The sequence below is a fragment of the Monodon monoceros genome, unplaced genomic scaffold, assembly GCF_005190385.1.
Source record: "Monodon monoceros isolate NGI ecotype Baffin Bay Population unplaced genomic scaffold, NGI_Narwhal_1 Super_Scaffold_20, whole genome shotgun sequence".
NCBI lineage: Eukaryota > Metazoa > Chordata > Mammalia > Artiodactyla > Monodontidae > Monodon > Monodon monoceros.
In genome coordinates this window covers 23,663,640-23,691,426 of record NW_021703777.1, presented here as the reverse complement: position 1 = coordinate 23,691,426, position 27,787 = coordinate 23,663,640, and the positions used below count along the sequence as shown (strand labels likewise).

General features: G+C 38.9%; 1 protein-coding gene across 1 annotated transcript; it reads left to right on the top strand.

The window, feature by feature from the left end:
• The first annotated feature begins 2,423 nt into the window (after positions 1 to 2,423).
• On the top strand, positions 2,424 to 27,787 carry GYPA (glycophorin A (MNS blood group)). Its single transcript, XM_029234872.1, has 7 exons — positions 2,424 to 2,460; positions 5,748 to 5,813; positions 19,738 to 19,833; positions 21,807 to 21,845; positions 23,624 to 23,709; positions 25,180 to 25,237; positions 27,744 to 27,787. Exons 1-7 carry the CDS (start codon positions 2,424 to 2,426, stop codon positions 27,785 to 27,787), a joined length of 426 nt encoding a protein of 141 aa, XP_029090705.1.

The window sequence follows — 27,787 nt, the reverse complement described above, 5'->3', positions numbered from 1 at the left end:
CTGTGGCCTCAGGTTCATGTAGGGGGCTACATATGTCATCCAGTTGCCAGTACTGAGGACCATTTCCTGACTGCCCCTCAGCCTCTGTAGGGTGTTCTGCCAGATGCTGGAACTAGAACAAAGATCACAGGACCTACAGATACAAGAAAAGGGGTCGTGCAGGATAACAAATGAACCAGTGTGTGTAAGTACTGCAGGAGCTTCAAGACTGATGAATGAAGTGATTTTCCAGGAAAGCACGAGGTCTCATGAAGAAAAGGAGGCCAATCAGTCCGGGCTGAAGAAGGTAAGAAATTGGATTTTAGGCTGAGTTTCCTTTTCTCCTTCCTGTCTTATTAGGGACCTCCACACAGGGGGAAACCTGAAGCTAAGGTATGATATAGGGAATATCTATCTATCTATCATCTATCTATCTTTTTATATATATGTATACATATGTATATATTTATGTGTACATATAGAGAGCAGCTTCTGCTCCCCAGGACTGCCTGAGAGAAGTTACTTTCTTCTGCACTGCAATATTCATTTGTCATTTATTGATTTGACAAGTATTTACTATCAACTGTGCCCCAAACACTCAGTGGTAAATAAGATAGCCACAGGCAGGGCATGCCTGCTTAGAACATATAGTCCACTGGGGACACAAAAATGACTGCAACACAATATGGTAAGTCCTATAAAAAGGGAGGAAGAGGGTACAGTATGAGTACAGAGCAGGGACCCCTGACGCAGATGTTGGAAGTCAGGGAAGACTTCCTGGAAGAAGAACTATTAAATCGAGATCCTAAGCAAAATAGAAGTAGGTCATGTGAGAAGCGCATAAGCATGTTTCAGGCAGAAGTAACACAGCACAGAGGAAAAAAGAATCAAACATGATTTTATTTCTGCATATACAGATTCCGAGCTTGCTGTTTTCCACTTACCTATTTTATCCCAAGTCTCCATATCAAATATTTTTGAAAACATGATTTTAACAGCTGCCTAATAGTCCCTTGTGAGGATAGTAACTAATTTTTTTTACCGATTTTCAAAGAGACATAGCATTTTCAAGGCTCATGCTAATTGCTTTCCCCTTAAAAATATAAAGTCATGTGAAATAATCTTTATTGCTCATATTAATATCCAAAAAAACTCCTTTACTTGGCTCTCTGTTGAGAACAATTTCTGCAACCCAGCCTGATATTCCCCCCACAGCAAATACTGAATTTAAGCCAGTCATTGGTTTGCTAAATATTGGTTACTATGAATTATGTGTAAATTTTGCTGTAATTGTCTTGCATTCATCGGTGGGGCCTTCAGAGGGGCTCCAGAATTCCAGGGCTTTCAGATTTTGCACTGTCCCTCTGAGTGCCACTCTGTGCCCCTCAGCCTCCTCCATGTCTGCATCTCAGCTCCCCATCTATCCCTCAATCTCAGGGAGATTGGGATGTTAACAGATATTTATCTCCACCTTTTCCCCAGTAAATATTTTTCTCGGTGGCTCAGTTTCCTGAAGCTGCAAATATCAGTTTCATGAATATTGTTTTAAAACCATCTTTGGGTAAAAATAGAATCTATTTAACAAGTTGCTGACTTAGCAAATTGATTTTCTGGGCCAAGCAGGAAAGATTTGCACAGACTCTTAGAGGAAGTGAGGTGTTTGAGGTAGAGTACCCAAACACCTTCTGAGCTGTTTCAGATCTAATTCCGCCTCCCTTTAAAACTGACCTTCCTCGGATGGCCATACTTCACATTTATTGTCTCGTCATCCATTCATGCTTCCTTAGTGAGGTGTGTTTGGAGGGAAACTCACCTCGCTGTTTCTGTGTGGGCCCTAGCTGTTCCATTCAAACTCTATTTTGAATTAAAGATTTCTTGCATCGCATGTATTCTTACATTGCTGTATGACTTGCATGGGTTGGAGAGTTTTTTCAAACCTCAGAGCACTCCAGTGGTAATTCCAGTTCTCCAATACATTTATTTCGTGTAAGAAGTCATTTTCTCCCTGGCCCACAAGAAACTCCACATTAAAAATGAGAATTTTCCTAGCTCTATTATAGTGACCTCAGCCTGGCTCAGACCCTAGTCTCAGGTCTTCACAGTCTAATTCTTGTTTGTCCAATTGGGTGGCTCCTGACTGCTACTACCTTACCAAGCCCACTGAATTTATGCAAAGTAAATTTAACATGTAGCTGCCAGTTCCCTAAAGTGAAGATTTGACTGAACACTTTAATAATCCTGGTTAAGCAGATAACCACGTATCTTTATGGATAGACGGTTCACAACTTTGCATCATTTAAAAATGCCACCCGGCCTATCACCCAATGCCTGGAGAAGGTGGGCCTGAAAGATAACAGAGTGCAGGCTGAGGCCACAGACGTCACACCAGTCTTCCTTGGCGGATTTCTTGCACTGACCTTGGCAAGCGAGCTCATGATCTCAGGATGCACGGAAAAATGATCTTTGTGCTACTATTGTCAGGTAAGTGGAATTTTTTTTTCGCAGGGTGCTGTTATATGGGATATAGGATTATACATGCAAAGATAAACTATCCCATTTTAGTCCTATCTGACTTAAACGAATACCTAAATGAGTAGTATCTCAGATCCCAGTCTGGAGGATGGATTCTTATTGGGACTCCGTGAAAGAAATGGCTCCAGGGGGCCCAGTAATTGTGACTGGATCACACCACAGTTCCAGGATGTGAAGCATGCTTCAATCCTATGCCTAGCCAGAATTAAAAGAATTTTACCAAATACACTGAGAAACATCTCTGTGTGAAGGAATGTGTTGCTTTACCGGCGTTTTCACAAGTTTAACTTCTAAGTTAGAAAGTCATTTGTGAAGGTGATAGTGGATATACAGTCTTCAGTTTTCAAAAAAGTCTTCCAAAAAATTATGATTTCGTCCTTCTCCTGCCAAAAATGTACAAGCCGCAAGCATGAACCCTGAATCCATGGGGGAGTTATTTCTCACATTGTGGTCCATTACTGAGGTGTAAGGTGGAAAAAACAAAAAAAGAAAGAACTCTTATTGGCTAAGGGGTTATGTGGTTTGGGGAGAAATCGAAATCCATTCATTAAAAAAAGAAATAACATAGGCATATTATGAAGTGGTATCAAATTATCATTACTTTTGGCCTCTTCCCGAGAGTGTTAATGGTTAACGTCTTCTCAAATGGAGTGTTTATGTGTCAGAAATACTGGTGCCCGGCACATAGATAAGGAGCAGGCAATGACTTGAAATGTGTTTAGCCCCTCAAACGTGGTTGTAACTCGAGTTACAGCAAGCATCAAGGATCTACCGGGCGCTCTAGGAGTTGGGGAAGGGATCCAGCATTTTCTAAGATACATCAGGGGATAGAGTAGTGTCATGGTTAAAGCACGGGCATGAAAGACAGAACTAAGGTTCAAACCTGGCTTCACATCTGAAAGCTGGGGAAATTAAGCAAATTACTTACCCTCTCTTGGTCTCAGCATCCATGTCTGTAAAATGCAGACAATGTTGGTACCTGCCTCCTAGTAAGCGCCTAAGGACTAAACAAACTAATTACTGTAATGTCCTTACTCCAGTGCCTGGCACATAGTAAAGTAGTAAATAAGTATTTAGCTTCGATGATAGTCATAAACTAGGAAACAAACCTGGGTATGGGATGGGGATTTCTGAGAAGTGATGGAGAATGGGAAAATTCCAGGAAAACAGAAGATTAACAAAGTTGCTCTAATTTTTTTAAGTGGCAAGGAATGAAAACATTTAGCTTGAAGAAAAGAAAACACGTGGAAGGAATGTGGCAGAATATTTAAATATATTCAGACATTTGTAGAGCTCTTACACAGAAGAGACAAGAGGTATTCATTGCGTGGTTCCAGAGGGCAAAGTGGGGTTACTCAATCGAATTAGACACATTACCCATTTGGGGGAGGGGCGGGGCAGAATATGTGGAAAGGATTCCTGGAAAAGAAAGAAATTCATTTTACCAGTGCTCAAGCCGGTAGTGCAGTAAGGCCTTAAATGAGGCTTCAGGAGGTCAGCAAGTTCAAGTGACTCCAAAGGCTGCCTTGGTCTCCAGGGCCAAGGCTGTCATCATCTTTGCATCTTCTGGAATCCTCCAAAGCAGGGATCCCCAACCAGACTGTTAGGAACCGAACCGCACAGCAGGAGGTGAGTGGCGGGTGAGGGAGCGAAGCTTCATCTGTATTTATAGCCGCTCCCCATGGCTCGCATTACCGCCTGAACCATCCCCCCCAACCCCCATCCCCTGGTACATGGAAAAATGGTCTTCCATGAAACCGGTCCCTGGTGCCAAAAAGGTTGGGGACTGCTACTCCAAAGAAACTCTCTTGATGTGATGACTTTATAGACTAATAGAAAGACACTGGAAAAAATTTCCCCCTCTTATTCATTAGTTGAAGAGGAGAATGTGAAAAGTGTGAGGAAATGGGGAAAAAAAACTTATTTGCTTCTCCAGTAATCTTAAGGGTAAAGTCAAAACTTCTAATTCTAAGAGTATCAGATGTCATCCTCCCAATAGAGAGTAAGTTTTTTTGAAATTATTTTATTCCCAATCCCTGAATTCATTCACTCATCTGTTCATTCAGTAATTATGTGTCAGATGACAAACACCGAGGCCACAGCAGGGAGATAAATGAGCTCCCAGAGTTGGAGTTCAGGGCGGGTGGGGGCAGATGGGGAGGGGGATACAGACATTCAGCAGAACAAGTAAATTATTAAAAGAAGAAAAGACAGTGAAAAATAGCACACAGAGAATTAAACGAGGGAAGGTGATGAAGACAGTGCAGAAGGCTGATGTAGAGAAGAAGAGCAGGAAATATTTCTCTGAGTTCGTGACATTTCTGATGAGAACTGAACAATGAGAAGAGGCCAACCTTGCAAAATCTGGGGAAGGGCACCGGAGGTGGAGGGGACACGAAGGGTGAAAGTTCTAAGGCAGGAGAAGACATAGTGTGTTCAAGGAAAAGCCAAAGCTTTGATTTGAAAATCGGGTCCTGATGCTAAGAAGCCTTTGGAGAGAGCTCTGTGTCCCTGGACCATGATTAGCCATGTGCACCTTACCACACACGCCTGCAGACACACCATTAGAATGACTAAGCAAAGAAACAAGCCTTCTCCTTTTTCTTCAGTGATCCAAGAGGAGACCCTTTCTCTCCACTTAATTGTTATGGGAATGAGTTCTGAACTGGGTTTCAGGGACAACAGCACTCTAAATTTCTTAAAAGTCAAACCTGTGCTTCCTTTATGCATCCTCCACACTGCTAGGCACATACATAGTAGGCACTCAATTAATAATAGTTGCAGAAATGACAAGTGACCAGAATTTTGCTGCAGGTTAGTTTAACTGTGGAGAATCAATTGACCCCCATGGGCCTCAGTTTTCTCCTGCCTCTTAAATAAAACACAGACTAGATGGCATCTAAAATCCCTTTCATCTCTAAACTTCAGTGATACCTCAAAGGTCAGCCTGAGATGATCTGTTAGGCTAGCTACCAAATCTATAAATCTCTAGTTTGATGCGAAATTTTTAGAAAGAAATGAACACTCTCACTATGAACTCCTGGAGAAGGATTTCTAAGAGGGGGAAGAAGAGACAGTATCTCAAAATTGACTTACACTGATTTTAAGTTGGGAAGTTGAATTTAACATTCTTGTGATGAATTTCTTTTTACTTTGGTCTCTAGAGGATGACCGAAAACATCTATGAACCTATTGGGGAAGCACATTTTAAATAATTTTCTCAAATGTCTTTATAGGTTATATTTTTACTAAAGCTGTCGCCACAGCTACTCCAAAAATAGGTGTTGCAACTACAACATCAGGTAAGTTACCAACAAAAGCAGACGGGCAATAGATTTCCAGCCATTATTATCATATCTATATATTTAATAAGTACCTTTCTGTGTAGTTTTCTGTGATAAATGAACTAAATTAAAACTAAAGCAACAATACTGAAAAGAAATATTCCAGGGTTATCTCTGGGTGTTGGGATTGGAGGTCATTTTTTTCCGCTTTTTCATACTTTCTAAATTCTCTGTGAAAAGAATCATCAAATATAATTAGGAAAAGTTTTTAAAAACTTTTTAAATTAAACTGAACACACACAATCTTTGCTTTCTAAGATGTCTCTATCATTAAGCAATGCTGACAAACATTAACAGAGGAAAACCTAGACACCAGCATATTCATTTCATTGTGCTTATTACTACTGAAATAAACTTGGTTGTGATGTATACTGAAATTGATTTCACGGATCTGACAGACAAAAGAGCAAGAATTGACAGTAAACGTATGAGATAACCCATGGTTACTATTTTCCCATTTTCTGTTTTTTTTTAAAATTGAAATATAGTTGATTTACAGTATTATATTAGTTTCAAGTGTGCAACATAGTGATTCAATATTTTTATAGATTATACTCCATTTAAATCTATTATAAAATATTGACTATATTCCCTGTGCTGTACAATATATTCTTGTAGCTTATTTATTTTATACATAGTAGTTTGTACCTCTTAATCCCCTACCTCTATTTTGCCCCTACCCCATTCCCTCTCCCCACTGGTAACCACTAGTTTGTTCTCTATATCTGTGACTCTATTTCTGTTTTGTTATAGTCATTCATTTGTTTTATTTTTTAGATTCCACATTATAAGTGATAACATATAATATTTGTCCTTCTCTGATTTATTTCACAAGTATAATACCTTTTAGGTCCATCCATGTTGTTGCAAATGGCAGAGTTTCATTCTTTTTTATGACTGAGTAATATTCCTGTGTGTGTGTGTGTGTGTGTGTGTGTGTGTGTGTGTGTGTGTGTACTGCATCTTCTTTACCCATTCATCTCTTGATGGACACTTAGGTTGCCTCCATATCTTGGCTATTGTAAATAGTGCTGCTATGAACATTGGAGTTCATATATGTTTGGAAATTAGTGTTTTCATTTTCTTTCTATATATACCCAGGAGTGGAATTGCCGGATCATACGGTGGTTCTATTTTTAGTTTTTGGAGGAATCTCTGTACTATTTTCCATAATGGCTGCACCAATTTACATTCCCACCAGCAGTGTACAAGGGTTCCTTTTTGTCCACATCCTTGCCAACATTTTGTTATTTGTAGATTTTTTGATGATAGCCATTCTGACAGGTATGAGGTGATATTTCATTGTGGTTTTGATTTGCATTTCTCTGATGTTTAGCAGTGTTGAGCATCTTTTCAAGTGCCTGTTGTCCATATATATGTCTTCTTTGGAAAAGGTCCATTTTCTGTTTTTTACAGGGCTTGTTTCTGTTATGATACAATAACTCATCTCCAAGCCCCCAGCTGCCACACTTTATTAGCTAAGAGTATCTGGAAAGTGGCAGCATATAGAACCTTAGGATGCTTTATTCACTGAGACTCCTACCACATCTTGGGAGTCAGGCAGTGTTCTGACCCATGTCTGTTTCAGTAAAGTGAATGACTCCAAAAACACTGCAAGCCCCAAGTCACAAAACATTGTACATTCTTCCTTCAGTCCCCAAGCACCATACCAACCCCCAGTATAAAATGAAGGGGGAGAGTTCGGGCGTCAGCTTGTCTACAGCCTTATCTCCCTTGATATTTTAGATCTTTCCCCTTTTAATGGTCTGGGCACCCTTGCTGAAAATCAATTATCACAGATATATGAGTTTATTTCTAGACTCTCGATTCTATTCCACTGATCCTTAGAGCAGCGCCACACTGTTTTGATTACTGTTGCTTTGTAGTAAGTTTTGAAATTGTGAAATGTAAGTCATCCATCTTTGTACTTTTTCAAGATGATTTTGGCTATTTGGGGTCCCTAGCAATTCCATATGAATTTTAAGATCAGTTTTTCTGTTTTTGTAAACATTTATATAAATATATACGTATATATTTAACTCATTTATCTTAGTCAATAACTCCATATGATAGACAATTATTATCCCCATTTCATAAATTATGAAACAAAGGTACAGAGTGATTAAATCAGCTGCCCAAAGTCTCAGCCAGTAGTTAGTGAAATTAGTTTGAACCCAGGCACCCAGGCTCTAGAGTCTGTGCATTTAATCCATATATGATACTGCCTTATTTGTCATACACATTGATGTTCCAAGCTTGGCCCTTCCTTACTCTTGCGGCATTGTCACTCAATGTTCTGCTCGTGCTTTCACTAAAATGAAGCCTATAGTGAAGGCTGGTAGTCTGTCTTCTCCTTTTGGTGCAGCTAATGAACCCTAATTTTATGACTATGATGTTAACCTTCTGCTCCTTTTTATCTGGACTAGATAACTTTTTAGCTAGGGCTCTCCCTTTGATATCGCCACTTATTTCTCTGTCATGATGATATTTAAAAATTGAAAGGAAAGGAAATAAACCCAAAGCACAAAATGTGAACATAGTGCATCTGTTGAAGGCAACTGGGAAGATGGATCGCAGCAATGACATTGCGTCTTACCAGGAGAAGCACGGAACAAATTTGCCTTTTGGTACCCTCCCTGTTCTGTCAGATACAGATCTCAAAATATCTTGTCAAGCAATTCAGCAATGTACCATTTTAATGGTACAGCACACACAGAAACTCTAACTGCTTTTATAGACCTTATATAAGCCGGATAAGGCTGTTGGAGTATGAAGCTAAATGGCCAATAGCTTGTGGGTGCCTTAAGTGGATTTCAATTGTGACAAGGGCTATTGACTCCCTTAGCCCCTCTGGAGGCCAGGTATTCAGATAGGGTATAGCCAGGTGTATCTATCAACAAGACATATTCAAGGACGATTAACACATAGTGAATGTACATTGCAACTCATTGTACACAGAGACAAACACATAAACATATATATGTATGAAACAAACTTTCACAAAATCCTAACTATCCTTACAGCGCGTGATGTACTTTCACGTACTCTCTTCTATTTTATACAATTTAATTTTTTTAATGCCAGTGACAACTGAGTAAACTGATTTCATGGCCCCTTATAGCAGGAATTCACTATCTTGACTACATGTTGGAATCATTTGAGGGACTCTAAAAAGTATTGATGACTGAGTTCCACATCCAGAGATTCCAAATACACTAATGCCGGGGCCAACAAACTATAGCCCATGAGCCAAATCCAACCCACCACCTGCTTTTGTATAGCCTGAAAATTAAGAATGATTTTTACATTCTTAAGTGCTTAAAAAAACCAAAAGAATATTTTGTGACATGTGGATATTATATGAAATTTAACTCTGAGTGTCCATAAATAATTACTGGAACACAGCTGTACTCACTCATTTATACATTGGCTAATATATTGTCAGTGGCTGCTTTTGCCCTGTAACAACAGAATTACAGAGCTGTAACAGGGACTGACCTGCAAAGCCTAAAATCTTTTTTCTTTACCCCTTTACAGAAAAAAAGTTTACCAACTCTTACACTAAGGGATCCCAACCTAAAATTTAAAAACTCAGTTTTAGACTGAGGATTCTCCAGCTGAGTGCCTGTGGAGTTCCTTGGGGAAGCTCCCAGGTGGCTGTGGACATGGGGTATGAGGCTCCAGGCCTGGAACCCAGGTTTCCACCAGAGCCATTCCACTTTGTCTGTTTCACACACTGAGGAACTTACCCTTGGGAAGTGCATTACAGTGAAATCAAATGTCGGGGAGATGGGGTTTCCTAAGACAAAACCCCAAGAAATACCATCATTTAATATGGAAAAGTGTGAATGGTATTCTTTCTCAAGCAAATCAGGCTAATATCCAATCATTTTATGAATCTGTGCAACACCAGGTAAGGGTGACATAAGAACCTTTGAAAATGTAAGAAAAGATCTTAAAGATTAAGAAAATGAAGTTTCTACATGTTTATCTAGACTGGGACAATGGTTCTTGCTGCAGGCAACATTAGACTCCAATGTCTGGGTACCACAGATGATTCTAACGTGCAGTCAACAGGGAGTATGCTGATCTGATCTCTACTGTTCCTATTCATGGTTGTCCAGCCAGTGACAGGAAGTCTCGGTGGTGTGAGAACTTTGGGGTAAAGTTTTCATTTTTAATTAGAATTTTTCTCATCCAGTCTAACTTCCTTTAACCCCTAACCTAATACGTATAGGGAGTTTAGCTACAGAAATGCCAATATCTTAAAATAAAGCTGACACCTCTAAAGTATGTGAAATCTTTAGTTCTGAGGATTTATGATAAGCAAAGAGTAACTGGACTGGAAGATGCTTCACTGGAAAAAGTGAGATTTTGGTTAACACATTGTTACCAACCAGAAACATCTGGCCTTCCGTAACCTGGATCTGACACTACAGGTCACTCTGTCACTGTATGTTAGAGGAATAACCCTCCTACCCTCAGCTTCTGCACAGGTGAATTCTTATTTTTGCATCTTTTCAGTTAGCCCTGATTTGCTGCAAGGGAAGGCTTACTTGAGAGTTAGTTGCCTAACTTGGTGAGAATTTCATCTTCTCTTAATGAAACTTACTTGGTGTCCTCATTCTTTTTATTTTGCATAGATTATGGTAGACCTTGGCAGACAGTTCTGCAGTCAAGTAGATGGGAATTCAAACTCCAGCTCCACCATTTATCAGCTGCGTGATCTTAGGCAAATTAGGCGATGTTTCTGATCTTTGTTTTTCTCCTCTACACATGATGATTAATATATAATAATGTGCTCTCAGGTAATTGTTTTGAAGAGAGAATGCCTATTATGTAGTAAATATACGTGTTGATTATGAATATTACCATCTCAGACATATGAATGTCTATGATTTTGGAATAATGAAGTACCTTAGAGGACATCTGTCCCTTCACTCTCATATTAGAAACGAGACACTGAGGCCCAAAAAAGTTCAGTGACTTACTCAGATCCCCAACCAATTAGTGGCAAAGCCAGGACCAGAATCCTGATCTCCTTTTGCCCTGGGACGATGAACAGAAATATCCCTTGCTTTCTATCTATCCAGGCTGAAGAATGCACAATGGCTGGGATTATGGGCTGGTTTTTCTCTCTTATTCGCTGGCTCAGTAATAGTTTGGAGCAATGAGGGTGACTGGAAGCTGGGCAGGACAGAACCAGGCTATAAAGTTCAGGGTTCCATGAGGGAAACCACTGTCCTGCTAAGCCATAGCAGCTCCAAGGCAGACTCAGGGAGGAGCTGTTCTCTACCAAGTTAAGGGAGGCAGAGGTGCGACCCATTGGCTGCTGGGAACTGCCAAAGCAAGCCACTCTGCAGGTGAGCAGAAACTGGGTCATTGCGTTTGACATCTGGCCCACTAATTGCACCAGTGGACATGCTGTGTCCTTCTTTAAGAGCTATTAACCAGAGAGTGCACAAAATTTTGAGGGCTATTCAAAACACTAAGCTCAAATGTTATCCCATCAGCAACTTTATCCTTTAGAAAGTTCAATTTTTCTAAATTGTAACTGGCTACTTTGGCTTACTAAAACCTTTCCAAAAAAGAGAAATGAATAACAAGAGACAAGAGGGACATCTAACTATATTATCACAAGTTGACCCAAATTGAGTTTGTCAATCCTTTGGTTCAAGGGCAAAACTGAGTATTTCTTTTAAAATATTGTTTCGTGGCAATAGCCTTCTCCAAACATCTTTTGGAATAGGCAAGAGCTCTGTTTGTACGTTCGTTCTGTAGAAAACAAAGAAGCCTGGCAGAAGGACATTGAGTTGGAAGCCAGCAGATGTGAGTTTTTTTCCCAGTTTTACCACAAATGAGCTGGGCAGAACTTCCACAAATACATTATCTATCAGTTTTCATGGTCATCACAATGCCAGAAAACTGTAGCACTTGGAAACTATTGAAAGCATTTCATAGGGGGGTGTATCCTTATAAGAGTTGGCTTTTGTGAGATAAGACTTCTATCAACTGCAAGTCAGGAGGGAACCAAACTAAAACCAACAGCTGCGTAAAATGACTTTATCACATCCTGACAGGAGCTCGGCGGCTGGAAGTTTGGGCAGAGAGCAAAACTGTAGGGTGTTTGTCCAACGTTGCATTTTACCTTCTTTCTGATGACATTCCATGTGAGCAAGGTCAGCTGTTTGAGGGAGCTGTGTGGTTTAGTGGCTGGAACCCAGAGCAGAGTGCCAGGAGACAGGACCTCCGTTCCCAACTGTGTCCCTAACCCCCAAGTCACCCCACCTCCTCCACACACTGGGAACAGTGTCAGGGGCCCTGTCATGTCCCTCCTGCAACACCCAGACATGGTTTTCATGACCAACCGTGAGGTCAGAGCAGTGAGGATAAGACACAAAAGGGGTGAATGTTCTGGAACAATTCCAACGTCAGGCAAATATGAGATGACACCACCGTGCAAATTTGGAATGTTTAATATTCTGGGTGGTATATTCATTCATTCACTCCTTCCTTCCCAAATCTAAAATGAAGTGATTCAGTTCCAGTCCCTAATACGTACTTTGTGCAAAGTACCAAAGCAAACGCCATCTCACTACTTGGAGAATGAAAACAGTGTTTTTAACTAGGAGATGGAGGCCCTGCTAAACCTACCCTTCTATTCCATTTTGCGCTAATTCGCCACTTGAACATTAAACTCTTGTAGGTCTGAGAGGTTTGCCAACCTTGGCCTGCCAGCTGCCCCCGAGCCTCCACATAAATGCACCTTGTACTCTTTCTTTCTCCATATTTTAGCCCACGTTATTTCTTTACCTTAATTCCTCCTCCTCCACATTTATACCGAATACTCCACCCATCCTTCAAGCTTCAGCCAGTGATTCATTGCAAGTAGGCACGGGGCAAGAACTTCAGAGTAAGTTTTGAGAGCCCAGTGCAGCTAAGGAAATGTGCAGTGATGGCCCAAGACCCATCTGTTCCTGGGTGGCCAGATGCTGGAATGTCTTCAATGATACCACAAGGTAAATATGCTTCTCTTGGGGAGAGAGGGGGAATTTTTCAGGTATAGTCTGGATGTGTTCCTGCAACAGAAGTAAAGGGATTAAGGAAAAGACTCTAAGGTCAGTATTGCTAGAGCAGAAAACAGTTTTTCTTAGTGGCTATAGCAAGGGGACACTGAGAACTAAGAGATATAATGGAAGTAGTACAATATATTGGTGTGAAAAAATCATCAAGATGAAGACTACGTGATTATTATAACAATTCTGGCCCTTAGGGTGTCTGGGAATCTCAAGGACTTTAGTTGCCTTTTTTTGTGTGTACAATGCACCCCAATGTTCACCAGCTAATATGCTAAAACATCAAAAATCTTGCTGACAAGATCTCAACCAGGCAGAGATCTGGAAAGTGGGAATATTATAGGAAAGCAGCAGAATTTGTTCTCCGTTTTGTTCCTTACCTGCTGTGTTAAACTGAGCTAATCATTTAATTTTCAAATTTCTTTTCTATAAAGTAAGGAAGTTGGATTAAATAATCCAAAAGTCTTTGTAAGGTAAAATGTAAAAGTACATTCTGAATTAATTAGGACAATATTGAAATTGACCTTTATTCAGCAAACAAGGCAGACAGATTGAAAGCTGATTTAGCAACAGAAACGGAGGGACCTAGAGCACAAGAGGAAAAGAAGCAGGAGAGAAACCCTTCCTGTAATCCAGCCTCTAAGAGGTTCAGGCAAACCGTGTCTGTTGCTTCATGGCTACACAGGAGAGAAACCCTTCCTGTAATCCAGCCTCTATGAGGTTCAGGCAAACCGTGTCTGTTGCTTAATGGCTACACATTTCCTCGGAATCTTTCTACCTAGTTGGCCCAACTGAAGACTATGTTGTAAAAAACCCTGTTTAAAATCTGCTTATTCGTAGAAAGTTTGCAACTTCGCATGACTAAATATATCCCCGCTTGCCTATTAGCCAATTAGGGCCTTAGGAACCTGGGAGAGTAAAATAAATGTGAGCTCTATTGCTATCGATGTAGCACTAGAACATTCTTGGTGGTTGTTGGAGATATGTTTTGTGGGATTTGGGGCTCCTTCTCTTGAATTGTGAAAGGAGCTCAAGCATCTGAGTATGTATAAAGAGATATTTCTTTTGTTTCTCCTAAGTGACATTTTCCAATTAGGCGCTGGTTTATTTAATTTGAGGTGATGGATAAAATTCTTTAAATTGTTCCATATGAATCTATGTTAGAATAAAATTTAATTAAAAGTTTGTCTGTGTGATCAGAGCCCGTGTTCTTTCAAGCTGACACTGATTGTGAACTCTGGACTTTGAGGTCTCTGAGCCCTTCTCATACCACTAACCAAGCATGGGTATTCGTATCAAAACACTTATAAGGTTATCTATTTTTTTCAGAAAACGGAAGAATAACTATGACAAAGGTCATTTCACAGATCGGCTACAGAAATTAGATTGTTAAGCCAATGATGTTAAAAAACATTTTTTATCAAGTTCTTCTTAGGTCATTTATTTACTGACTGCAAGTTAGCATTTATTTATTTACTGTGCTGGTGGTTTTAGGCGACGTTAGTAAGAAATTGTATCAGAGAAACTAAACCTGGAGAATTAAAGCAGGTATTTCTAAGAACATACATGGAAAATTTCAGCCTCAAATCCATTTGGCCACCAATCAGTTTTTATAGCACGTGACACTCACCAATGGAACTTGGATAAAGCATGTGCAATTTTTGGAAATTGCCTCAAGGACACTGTTCCTCTCAACAACTTGTTGCCTTCAATGTTAGATATTCCTGAGTTCTGACTACAATTTAGAGGCTTGAGACTCCAGCCTCTGCTTCTTCAGAACAAAATTTCCACCAAATGGTCCTTTCCCTTGAGGAGTAGCTGGTAGAGAAGAAAGAAGTCTATCTCTTTGCTAGAGGGTTAAAATTGTTTTGCTAAAGTTCAAAACTAATTTTAATGATCTCTCTCTCCTTAAGCATTTTCTCATTTTGATAGCAAAAATGTTACAGACTTTGATTATCCCTAGCAAATTCTGTTTTCCCCTTCTCTCACTTTGTTTAAAATTATTCATATTCTTTTTTTGCTGTAATTTTCTGTCCCTTTAAGCCCTTAATCTATATAGGCCTTCTCCACCAAAGGCAATGCTGACAAGTGATAAGGACCCTCTGTAAGGAGGAGTGCCCTGTTTTCAAAAGGACTGCATATCTTGACCACTATTGAACACAAGATGGGATCCTCTTCTAAAGAGTTCTGGGCATGGTTTTTTTGTTAGTTTTTCCCACATCATCCTTCATGCCATGGACGGTGATCCTCTCCAAATGAAAGTCTGGTTCAAACCCTTCATCGTCTTTCCAACTGCCTTGGCCCATGGAAATTCCATGCCATGGCCCACAACAAATGGCACTTCACTGCCTTCACTGCTTCTCACACCATATGCTGTAGCCACATAGATTCTTGTAGTTCCTCCAAACTGCCAGGATGTCTCAAGGGCCAGGACATCGCTGACCCTGCTGACTCTGTACCTAAATGTCCACATGGTTGGCCGGGTGAAACCCTAGACTTCCTTCAAGGTGGGTTCAGAAAACCCCTCCATGAGGTCTTTCCACCTCCTCCTTTTTCAGACAGAACTGACCACTGTCTCCTGTGCCCTCACTTCACCATCCCCTAAAATACTTCATTACACTTAGATTAAATTTTTATCTCTCTTGACTAAGCTGGAATTTCCTTGATGGGAAGACCATGAATTATTTATTAATTCATTGTATTCCTAGTACAAAAGAGACATGCCTACACACTCTTGTAAATAAACGAACAAGAGAATAAATACCCAAGGTGCCTAGGAACCATTGTCGGCTGAAAAAAATGCACAACCTAAAAGTTGAGAATTATGTTTTATTCGGCAGAATTTCTGAGGACTTAAGCCCAGAAGACAGCCTTTCAGGTCGCTCTGAGGGACTGCTCTGAAGAGGTAAAGGAAGAGCCAAGATATGTAGGAGTTTTACAATAGAAACCAAGTAGTCGGAATATCAAAAGATTACTGTTAATTAAAGAAAACCAGACACCTCAAGTTAATAAATTCAGTGCTTCTCCATGTGTGGGAAGATGCAAGAGTCAGGGCCCATTGAAATCATTCCTTTGATCTGTACCTTAACTGTCTAGGGCCAGTAGCCCACTTTCCTCCATCCTGAATCCCCTCAGGGTGCACAGTCTGGGGCAGCTGCAGTGGCTGACAGCTTGATGGCTGCAATATCCTTTGTTTACTGATATGGCAGGTGACTTTTTTCATCCACACTATCAAGGCCTATGGAACACATCTGGATTCTAACAGTCTATCATAAGATTTCATTGAGCTTTACCACACCATGCCAAGCACTGGGAACTTTGCGGAGTTTTTAGTCTAAATCTAAGTAGGGGAGATCAGAGAAGGTCTCCCAATATTATGCAACAACCTAAATGGGAAAACAGTTTGAAAAAGAATAGATATATGTATATGTATAAGTGAATCACTTTGCTGTACACGTGAAACTACCACAACATTGTTAATCGACTATACTCCAATATAAAATTAAAAGTTTAAAAAAAAGAGAAAGAAAGAAAATGGCCTTGAACTGGGACCTGAAAAGCAGATAACTAGGCAAGTTAGGGCCACGAGAGGATATTTCAGGCAAAGGGAAGAATAGGCACACAGGTCTGGGGCATGGAGAAGAGTATGGCTCATTTGAGGAACTAAGAGATGACAGCATGGCTGGACCACAAGACGAAATTGGAGTGGCAAGCAATGAGGATGGGGAGACGGGGGGCTGGGTCATGCAGGGTCTTGAGGGTGTTCACAAACAGGAGGGGGCACTGTCCCATAGACAGAACACACCTCCCTAACTAACCCCTGCAAATCCTGACTCAGACAGTCAGGAAGCCTGGAGGAGGGCCATCTTTGCACTCAATCAAAACTCCTAGGGCTTCCCTGGTGGCGCAGTGGTTGAGAGTCTGCCTGCTGATGCAGGGGACACGGGTTCGTGCCCCGGTCCGGGAAGATCCCACATGCCGCGCGGAGCAGCTGGGCCCGTGAGCCGTGGCCACTGAGCCTGCGCGTCCGGAGCCTGTGCTCCGCAACAGGAGAGGCCACAACAGTGAGAGGCCCACGTACCGCAAAAAACAAACAAACAAACAAACAAACAAAACTCCTAGATGGCTTCAGTTAAACTTTTAACTTTTTAACTCATTTACCACTTAAAAACTTTAAATTTGGTATGGTTTTGTTTTTTCACTTCGGGATTTCTTTTCTTCCAGTTGTAAAATTGTATGTGATCGAAATCTCAAAAATATTTTGTTGGTCTTCTGTAGATGCAGGTTTCCACTATCCTTACACTCATTCTGTGCATGCCACTTTGTCATGTGACTTGTTTAATTCATTGTTATGTTCATTTTAGATGCAATCTGGAAACTCACTTATGTGTTTCTTTATAAGAAATTGGCCAAACAATACATTGCTGTATGTCAATTATATCTCAATAAAACTGGAAGAAAAAATTTTAAACCAGAAAAGAAACTGGCCAAACATTTACAATTGTTAGTATTTCACTGAATACCTATTATGTACAGAGCCCTGTTCTAGTGCTGAGGAATTCAAAATGTGCCAGCCCTGGGATCTAGGAGCCCAGGACACTTGTTTCAGAAAAGCTCATTGGTATCCACAAGGGGTTATAAACGTGTGCCCTAAATGTGAATGAATGACACTGAACTGAAAGGTGTAAAGAAGATGTAACACTAACTAAGAGAAATAGATGATTTTTGTTCATTACGTATCCTTTTTTATAATTTTTACATACTTTCATTGATTCCTAATGAAAATATTTCTTTCCATAATTTTAATCTGGGTATTTGATGAAACCTCAAAATTCCTGTCATCTGGTTATTGTTTTAAAACACTTGTTCTTAACAGGTACACACTACTATATACAAAATAGATGAATAACAAGGACCTACTGTATAGCACAGGGAGCTATACTCAATATCTTATAATAACCTATAACAGAAAAGAATCTGAAAAAGAATAGATAGATGAATATATGTGTAACTGAATTCCTTTGCTGGATACTTAAAACATTTAAAATCAAGTATACAACAATTTAAAAAACACTCTTCTTCTTATATTATCTTTTACACCACCATCCCTGAATGTTGAAGGATAACTTAGAGATACAAGTTATTTGTCACACCATTTGCCTAATTTGTGTGGCAATTGTTTACATTACAAGTAATGAATCAAGCAGTATGACAAGTCAAGGAACAAGGTGAAAATAGGATTTATAGGAGAGGAGAAAATATTTCAGACAGTGTGGGTTCTTGCCTGAACAATTTGAGGGTGAACTGAGTAGCTGGCAGCTGGTAGAAAGAGGCAGGCCTTGGAAATCTGTCTTTCAGTAAACTGAGCAGAAGTGCCAAAGGTATTTTCAGTTCTTTGTGGATTCTCCAGGAAACCTTGAGCACTTAGCTGAGAAGCTAGGATGATGCTGTCCTGAGAAGTGTCTGCAGGGGTCCTTCCACCCCCATACCATCATACTTGGGTACCAGTTCCTTCACTAAAGTGTCTCAAAAGAATGAGCAGAGATACCTCTGCAGAGTTTCGTGCACTGATGTTTGTCTCAGAATGGTATTAACTCTCATAAGAGTAAAAATAATATGAATGTTCAAAGTCAGAGATTCATAAATAAACTACAGTATTCATACAATGGAATACTATGCAGTCATTAAAAATCTTGTAATAGAAGAGTATTCAAAATATAGGGTATATGTTCATGGTATATATGTTTTAAATGCTATTTACATATTTAAACACAATTATTCCATATTTAGATGCAACAGCTAAAAGTTCAGATGATTATATACCAAGATGTTTAAAGTATCTGTCTCTGGGTGGTGGAATGATAGATGACTTCTGTATTTTTCTTTGCCCTTTCTTGTATTTTCCAAGTTTAATTTATTAAATCTATTGCTTTTACAATAAAAATCTTGTTTAATTTATAAAACTTCATAAAAGAATTTATAAATTTATAAAACTTATTTTAAAATAAATGGATAATTGCTTAATTATAAAAACCAATTTATTATGTATTCAATGAGATCTTAAACGATACATGAGAATACATGTTCTGTATTTGTATTTGTGTGCATATACGTTTGGGGTAAAGAATAACCATGACCTAGAATTCATTACATCACTTGGTTATCTGTATCCTTAGCCAGTAATCTTAGATCGGAGCCAGCATTTCCTACAATTCTATTAGAGCTCGGAAATTCTACTTTTGAAAGAGAGAATGGATGGAGAACCTTAGAACTGACTCATCCTCTATCAAGCTAGAAGAAAACTAAATTTAATAGTGTCTTTGTTTTAGTTTTTACTGGGGAAATAGGATCGTACTGGGGAGGTGGAGGCATGGGGCAGAACTTCAGTCTTTGTATAACTGCCGTGAGTCTCCGTCTTTCTTTAACATGGACAGTTTTCCAAAGTTATGTAAAATGGTAGGCAGACGCAGCTTCAAGTCGCCCCCCTTATAAGAACAATAATAATAGTCAAGCTGAATGTAACGTCCATTACATGCCAAGTACTGTACTAACCGATGAGTGTGTGAATACACACACATATATATATTTAACTAACTTAGTCCTCACAATGTCATTTTGAGGCAGGTATTATCATTTTACAGATGAGGAAATCAAGGCTCACTTTCCTCCTCTGTAAGGCCCTGTGATGTACAAATTCTGGAGCTGCCATTGGGAGAGATGTGGGATAAATTTGTCTTTTGTGACACGCTCTCTGGTCCACTCATCGCCTCATTCTTGATTCCTCTCTCAATTTCTCTCTTGTACAGCTTCACTTTCCACCAACGGCTCAATATCAACCACTCCTAGTGGTCCAAAGACAACCTCTCCTAGTACGCCTGTACCTACTACAGAAAAGGAAGAAGGTTTGTTCATATTTTAAAGCAGTTGCTCTGGAGTCATTGTTATGGTGCAACTCTATTTAATGGGACCTACCACTGTGGGGAAACTGTGACAAAGACTGAGAAATGGAAGCAAAGTAGACACAGTCCCTCCCACAGAGGAATTCTCACTTCTGGACTGTCACACTGAAAAAATACTGTGGGTTAAAACAATTAAAACAATCTAGCAAAACGCATAAACAACGAATGTGACCATGAAATAGTGGGCCAGATAAAAGGGATCCAGTAGTGCAGTGGTGAAGGGGAGCTTGTGGTTAAACCCAGCTGGACTCAGCCAAGGGCTTGGCCCTGTCCCAGGTGCTGACCCTGAGTGAGCTGAACTCTGAGTTCCCCAAAGGGCCTCTGTCTTCTTAATTTTAAAGTGGGACTCATTATACTTATTTCACAGTGTTCTCTAAGGATTAAATAAGAAAATGTGTGTAAAATTGCTTGGCTCGGAGCCTGGCACATCATAAGCGCCCAGTAAAATATAAGCCATCTGGGTGCTGAGATAAGAACGGTCAGGTGGCATTCACTCTCTCTCTGGTTATTTTTCTAGGGAGAAGATGACTTTACAAGAGCAGGTTGAAAGTAGAAGGGGAGAGGGTTTTTTGTAGGTGGGGTTTAGGCAGGGTCCTCTGGATTTAAAATAAAGCCTCAAAGAAGACTTAGCGTGGCTACCAGATCATTAGCTAATAGAATCATTGAAAAAATACACTGAGATAAACGGAAGCAATGGATTTTCAGAAGGACAGAGAGCAAGAGAGGAAAATTAGGCTGAGTGCTTGGAACTAATTATTAGGTTTCTGGGTCCAGTTAAACAATGTAATTTTCAAAGTGATTGCAGTGTGAAGCCAACATGTTAGTGTCAAACCAGAAAGCATTGATGGGTCAACTCCAGACACACATAGTGCTACATGCCTTGAATCCTATGAATAAAGAATGGCATGGTGGGTGGGGCATTGTACTAAGTGTTTTCATGCATTAGCTGGTCTTATCCTCATAGGAACTCAAAGAGATGGGTATTATAATCTTCATTTGCCAAGAGAATACTGAAGCACAGAGAAACTAAGTAACTTAGCAAGGCCACACAATGAGTAAGAGGCATACAGATGACTGAAACCCTATCTGTTTTATTCCAGAGCTCATACACCAGCCACAACTATAAACTGCCACAAAGATAGAGAAGACAAGTCCATTTAACCTTTATGCATAAGTGCAAAAGAATGACCAAATATAACCAAGTCCTTGATTTGTATGTCATACAACATAGTGTGATATGTTATTCATAATATTTAAATTCAAGAAAATTGTGTGGCTACAGTAGTAAGGCAGCTTCTTGACATGAAATGACATTTGGAGACAGCAGAAAAAGAAATATTAGCTGTGGACTGATAAGGGGGAGGTTAACTCCAGCGGAGCCTTAAAGCAACCGTATTAGAAACTTCTACAGAAAGGGAATCCAGTGGGACTGCTGGCAAAAACTTAGCTGAGACACAGTAAGGGTTTGGATCCTCATGGTGGCTGTGGCATAAATCTGGAAAATTGATAGCAACATGGCCTCTTTGGGGGTTGGACTGATGTCCATGCAGGATGATGGCTCAATATGTCTCCTTTCTGATCACCGTTTTTACATTTTTTAAAAATGCACTGCTATTGTGGAAGTCCACGGATGGTTCTTCCAATACTTTTTCACACCCTTCCCTTTAGTTCATGAGATGGTTTACTAATTTCTGATTCATGAAAACTTGTTGGGTAGTTGAAAGTAGATATTGGAATTACTAATGTTAAGACTGACATTACCTCATACATTTTACTAGCTCACTGCTGAAAGTTGAACATTAGCTCTCTAAGCACAGTTAAGAAAAAGAAATCCACTAGACAGTCTGATTCCAAAATGGTATTTTTAAAACATGCCTTATGTTTTCTAACTTTATTTTGAAACGTTATCCTTTTAGCCACAAGACAAAGATATCCACACAATTTCTCACAACCAGGTATGGTAATATTTGATGTGGAATGATGATCATTCCATTTAAAATTTTGTTTTGCTAGTTTTAAATGCCTATGAAAATAGAAATGTCAATTTTATTTTCTATGTTTATTTTCTTTCTTTTTTTGCTGATTTTTTAATTGAAGTATAATTGCTGTACGATATTATGTAAGTTACAGGTGTACTATATAGTGATTCACAATTTTTAAAAGTCATACTCCATTTATAGTTATTGTAAAATATTGGCTATATTCCCTGTGCTGTACAGTATATCCTGGTAGCTTATTTTATACATGATAGTTTGTACCTCTTACTCTCCTACCCCAATATTGACTGTCCTCCTTCCCTCTCCCCACTGGTAACCACTAGTTTATTTTAAAAACAAGAGAGTATATGTTATTGACTTTAGTCACACAAAATTATAAAGGCAAACAAAATATGCTCTTTTCAAAATTAAAATAGGCATCTATAATTTCCTTAAACATTTTGGAAACAGCAATACATAATTTGATCATCATTTTTCTTTTAAGTTAGATATTTTTTTAGCTTTCTAAGTAACTATGGGTACTTGAGAAAAGTCTAGAGCTTATAAAACACTGGAACTTCTCCCCTCCCTACTATAAAGAAAGCAAGGGGCTTAAAAATCACCTACTTAATTGGCACCAATCCAGAATAAATACAGACCATTCGTGTCTCCATCTGGATTTGTTCTGGGCCCTGTGCTACCAATTTGGAGCTATCTTCCCAATCCTCTCTATCTGGGGACTGTCGCTTCCCCACTTAGGTGCTGCTGTCGCTTTGGCTCTGGTTCATTTATGTGCTTGTTTACTACTCTGCATCTCTAGGCCTCCCTTCCCACTTGGCCTGTGTCCATACTCACACCAGAAAAATGGATTGTGTATAACTGAGTCACTATCTCATAAATTAAAGCTAAGTGGAGAAGAAGGCTGGACAATACCAGTGATAGGAAAAGCCACTTTTACTTTTTTACCAGTAATAAGGCTTTTAAATATAAACTAGCCAAATAAATATGCTCTTTTCCCTGTATGTCTTGCCCTCAGTTCTATATACTTCATTTGGAAGCACTGCAAATATGCCGTGAATATGTGAGAGTACCTCTAACTTAAATTCTGTTTCACTCCCAACGTGTAAAAGATTTGAAAAAGATTTTTAGTGATCTTATTATAGACTACACGTAAGGATACTGTAGAGGGAACAGAGGCTTAGAATATAGGTGAGCTGGATAGTAGTTACCAGTCTACTTCTAACTAGTTATCTCACCTAGTGTAACTTGAACTCATTAGACTTCTTTTCCTTTTACAATGTGATTAGACCAGGTTCCTTCCAAATTTTTGATTCTATGATCTGTCCAATACTCTTTTATACATCAAGACATTATTTTCTCCCATATCACTGAAACTATGAAAGAGTCTGTGGTTTCTCCCTTATTGGGTAGAAGGTCCACATAGCTCTTATCCGTAATTAAACCTCTGAGGTCCTATAAACTCCACCGGACTTGGAGTTGAAACCCCTGGGTCTTGGTACTGTCGTTAGTTGTGTGACCTTGGACAAAAGATTTTACCACTTAAAGTCCCAGTTTCCCACGTGGTTACTGTGAAAAACCTAATTTTTGAAAAACTAAAATATACATAAAAGTTTATTAATGTACTTTCTATAAAAAAGACAAAGTGATATTACCCTGATTTTACCTGCTTTACTTTTCAATTGCTATGTCATTTACTTCACACTTTTGTAATTTGCTGCTTTATTTTTCTCTCATAGTAATAACAGTCATTATTTATTCTGTGATGGCTGTTATCATTGGAATTATCCTCATAAGTGCTCAGCTTATTGGCCTGCTGATAAAGGTGAGGACTCAGTTTTTAATTTTGCTGTAAATGCTGGTGTAAATAGCTCTAGGAGGGTTTAGTCCTCTGCGTTCAACTAAACTCAAAGAGAAACAAAACTGCGTAAAACTCATCTTTTTCAACTGGACACATAGAAGTCACTGCATTACTCTAACAGAATTTTTTTTTTTTGCACTTGCCCTATAAAGAAACCCCAAATATAAATCTATCCCCCTCTTCCAATGAAAGATCCTCCAAACTTTTTGTCTAACTTGATTTAATATATTTTGATGGATATGGATGAAACAGTCAAATTTCTAATTATAGTATCTAGTTTAATTTGTGTATGAAAAATATTTAAAATAACATGATATATTTATGCATGTTTAAAATGTTTGCTTTTTTAAATTCTCATATTTCCTGAGACAGATTTTTCAAACTCCACCTATGATTTTTCCAGCATGAATGATCTTTTTCACCCCTAAAATTAATTTTGAGTCTGTATGACAGAGTCCAACGCACACAACCTTTACTGTAACTTTCTTTATAAGACAGTTCGGACACAACATTGGTGTGTGTGATTATAATGCTAGTAATTGGAACTATAATCATAGATCATTAAGTCCCTAGTCACAAAAGAATGGTACAATTGAGTTCTTATTCACACTATTTGTGATCTCTATACTATAAACACTATATATTCTTTTAAAAAGGCTTGTTTAGATAGATAGCAATATTGCAATGGCAGGGCTATAACAAGTTTGACAGTAAATCTACATAAAGTTCCTTTGCCCTTTTCTTTTTTAACTATTTTTATTAGGTGATTTTGATAATCATACAAGCCTATGATTGATTAGCATGACTCCATGTCAATGTATCTTCTCTAAATAATACTTTCTTAATAAAAGCAAAGTAATTGAGAGTATCTACTCTAATATGAAAGATTTTGTAACGACTTGAATGGGAGATGACCCCTCGTTTACAGTTTAAATGTTGGGGAAAATAATCTCCTTGGGTTTGGGCATAGATGGCGAACTTAAATTTAGTTGTCTTCTCTCTTGGTTGATGATCTAAAATCTGAAAAAGTCAATGACATACTTAGTTGACAAAATTCAGAGAAAATCTTCTATATGGATATAGAAGAATTGGGTCATGGTTAATATGACTAAAAGAACTTATCTCTTTTTAAAAAATTTCCATTTCATCTTTTCATTACAGCAGGGAAATATGACAGAGTGAAGGTTTGGGGTAATAATTTACCTACAGAAATAACAAATACTATTTAGAAATACAAATACAAATTTAAATCAAAGTTTGTAAATATCTACAAAATAATGACTTCTCCCACAAAAGAACTCTGCAAAGTGAAGTTTAATCAAAAGAAAACAAACTTTAGCCAAAAAATACATATTTTTAATGAGGTATTTTTTCTTTATTGTGTCTAAGTTTATAAAACTGTGGTATTAACATTATTCTGGTTTTTATTCATAGAGAAATCCAACTCTTGGAACAAGCGATCCTTTAACTTCTGTAAAAATAGGAGAAACAGGTCGGTGCTAATATTTTTATTGCCTTTTGTGTTTTTGAAAGGGAAGTAAATTAATGACTTACTTCTTTCTGAGTTAGGAAGGGTGCACCCAATTAGGATTCATTTATATTCTATTTTATCAACGCCTCCTCTGTAAGAATTTTTTTTGTGAATGTTTATCTACAGCATAATGAAATTCTCCCTTAGGCATAATGTATCTTTAAAAAAGAAAAAAGTAAAACAAATATGATAAGTAAAGTAAAAACCAAGTTATTTGTGTACTTCTTATTTTCCAAACTGCAAAGTTGTATATAGGAGACCCTCCAGTGGGTATAGTTTAATAGTCCCGTATCTGGAGCCAGGCCTGGATTTGAATACATACTACAACACTTACCAGCTGTGTAACCCTGAGCCAGCTATTCATGTGGAGATGATGACAGTGAATGTGGAGATAATTTAACACGGACATGGTGATGGCCTTCATCTCATAGAGTTTCATGAGGATTAAATGAACCAGCACAAGTAAAGCACCTAGAACAGTGCTTGGCCGTAGTAAGTACCTATGGCCTATTTATATTATAAATAGTGCAGGCTCCATTTCCAAATGACTTCTGCACAAATGGCCAGTCACTTGGCTCTGTTCTCATTTCCACTCCCAGGCGCAAAGGGGGACACGAACACGGGGAAAATAGCGGGTGTATCTTGCTCACCCAGAATAGTATCGACTCACCCAATACTCTTTCCAAAAAGAGCACTCATGCCAACCTTAAAAAGTGTGAGATTTTTACATTTAAAAACATCCAGATATTAGTACTCTCTTGCAGAAAAGAAAACAAAGTAAACTCTAACAATGCTGGAGCATCCATACCAGCATGAGAGCAATTCATAAGAGCTGTGTAGTAGTTGCTGCCTCTATGTGTTTAAATACCTAGCCAATTTTATTAAATATGGCCTGTTGTATAATCTCACTAATTGAGTATATAGTTCTATTAAAATTTGCCTCAGGCATAAATGCAAGTGACATCTATTTGGGGATATGTCCACCAAGAACAAGTCTCTGTGGAATGGGCTTTTTTTTTTTTTCGGTAGGCGGGCCTCTCACTGTTGTGGCCTCTCCCGTTGCGGAGCACAGGCTCTGGATGCGCAGGCTCAGCGGCCATGGCTCACGGGCCCAGCTGCTCCGCGCGGCATGTGGGATCTTCCCGGACCGGGTCACGAACCCGTGTCCCCTGCATCAGCAGGCGGACTCTCAACCACTGCGCCACCAGGGAAGCCCTGGAATGGGCTTTAAATGCTCAAGCAAAAGGGAACTGATTCTGCCTTCTACAAAATCGATTGAAGTTTTTCCCATAATTAACAAGGGCTATAAATTTCTAGATTCTAGTTTTAACCCTATACCTAACACCTATCTTCAAAGGACTTGCTAGGACTTTGGGGTCACAAAAAATAGAGAGTTTTAAACTTCTACCCCCAACCACATAACCTGTATGCAGAACTAGCCTCATCACATTATCTTATAGCTTCTTAAAGCTTAACGATGATCGTTACATAATTGTTTAGTCCTAGGAAATTCATGCTCGGTAGGCTGAATGGCCTACATGTAATTCTCAGCTAACAGGATTAATAAAACCCAATCTGCAGATACTTAAAACAACAAAAGTTTTGAGTCATGTAACAGATTCACTTCATTTACTAAGGTTACTTCCTTATAGGACTTGCAGCTAGAACAAATATGCGTTAAGTATTTATTTTATCTACATTATGCATTGTTTAAAAAAAATGTTTTGAAGCTGCATTTAAAATGGAGAATTTGCCAGTCAAAACCTTTTTGTTGTTGTTGTTACCTAAATTTCTATATGCTTTTAACTACTGATTTATTTTGATGACAAATTTAGTGTTTAGTGTTTTGTCTGCTTTTTTTTTTCCATACAATCTTGAGCCTCTCTGTGGAATGGCCCACAAAGGTTTGGGACAATTTAATCCATCAAAGTGCATTAATATATCCTTGTTAGTTATTTACCACATGCTTACTGTGGGCTGGGCACCACACTCGCATTAGATATACCAATAGGAATCTCTGTCCTCTAGAAGCTGAGAATCTAGTTGGGGAAACAGACTGTGGTCATTGTAGGGAACAAGTTTTAAGGTAGCAGAGGCGTTAGCATCTAAAAAAGACCGGGGCAGGTAGCAAAAGCTTCTGGAAATGAAATCACCAGAGGGCAGTCTTAGGGGACAGAGAAACATTTCTGGGGGAAAGTCAGTTCTAAGCAAAAGGGGAGCTTGAGCAAAAGCATAAAAGAAGACAGGATATGGTGTAGTCAAGGAATTGGGTGCATTTCCACACTAGCAAGATTAATGCCTCAGTTCGCCATTCATTTCTCAAATATTTGTAAAGGCAATGGGAAGTCAGATGAATCAGATTTTAGGCTCAATTCATTTCCCCATATTTGTGCAAATGAAGTTATTAAATGTGTCTTAGTAAGTTAATGAAATTGTTACTGGAGAGTAGGTTCTTGTCTCATCGCAGAAAGAATTCAGATACGAGACACGGAGGTCAAGAAAATAAAGTGA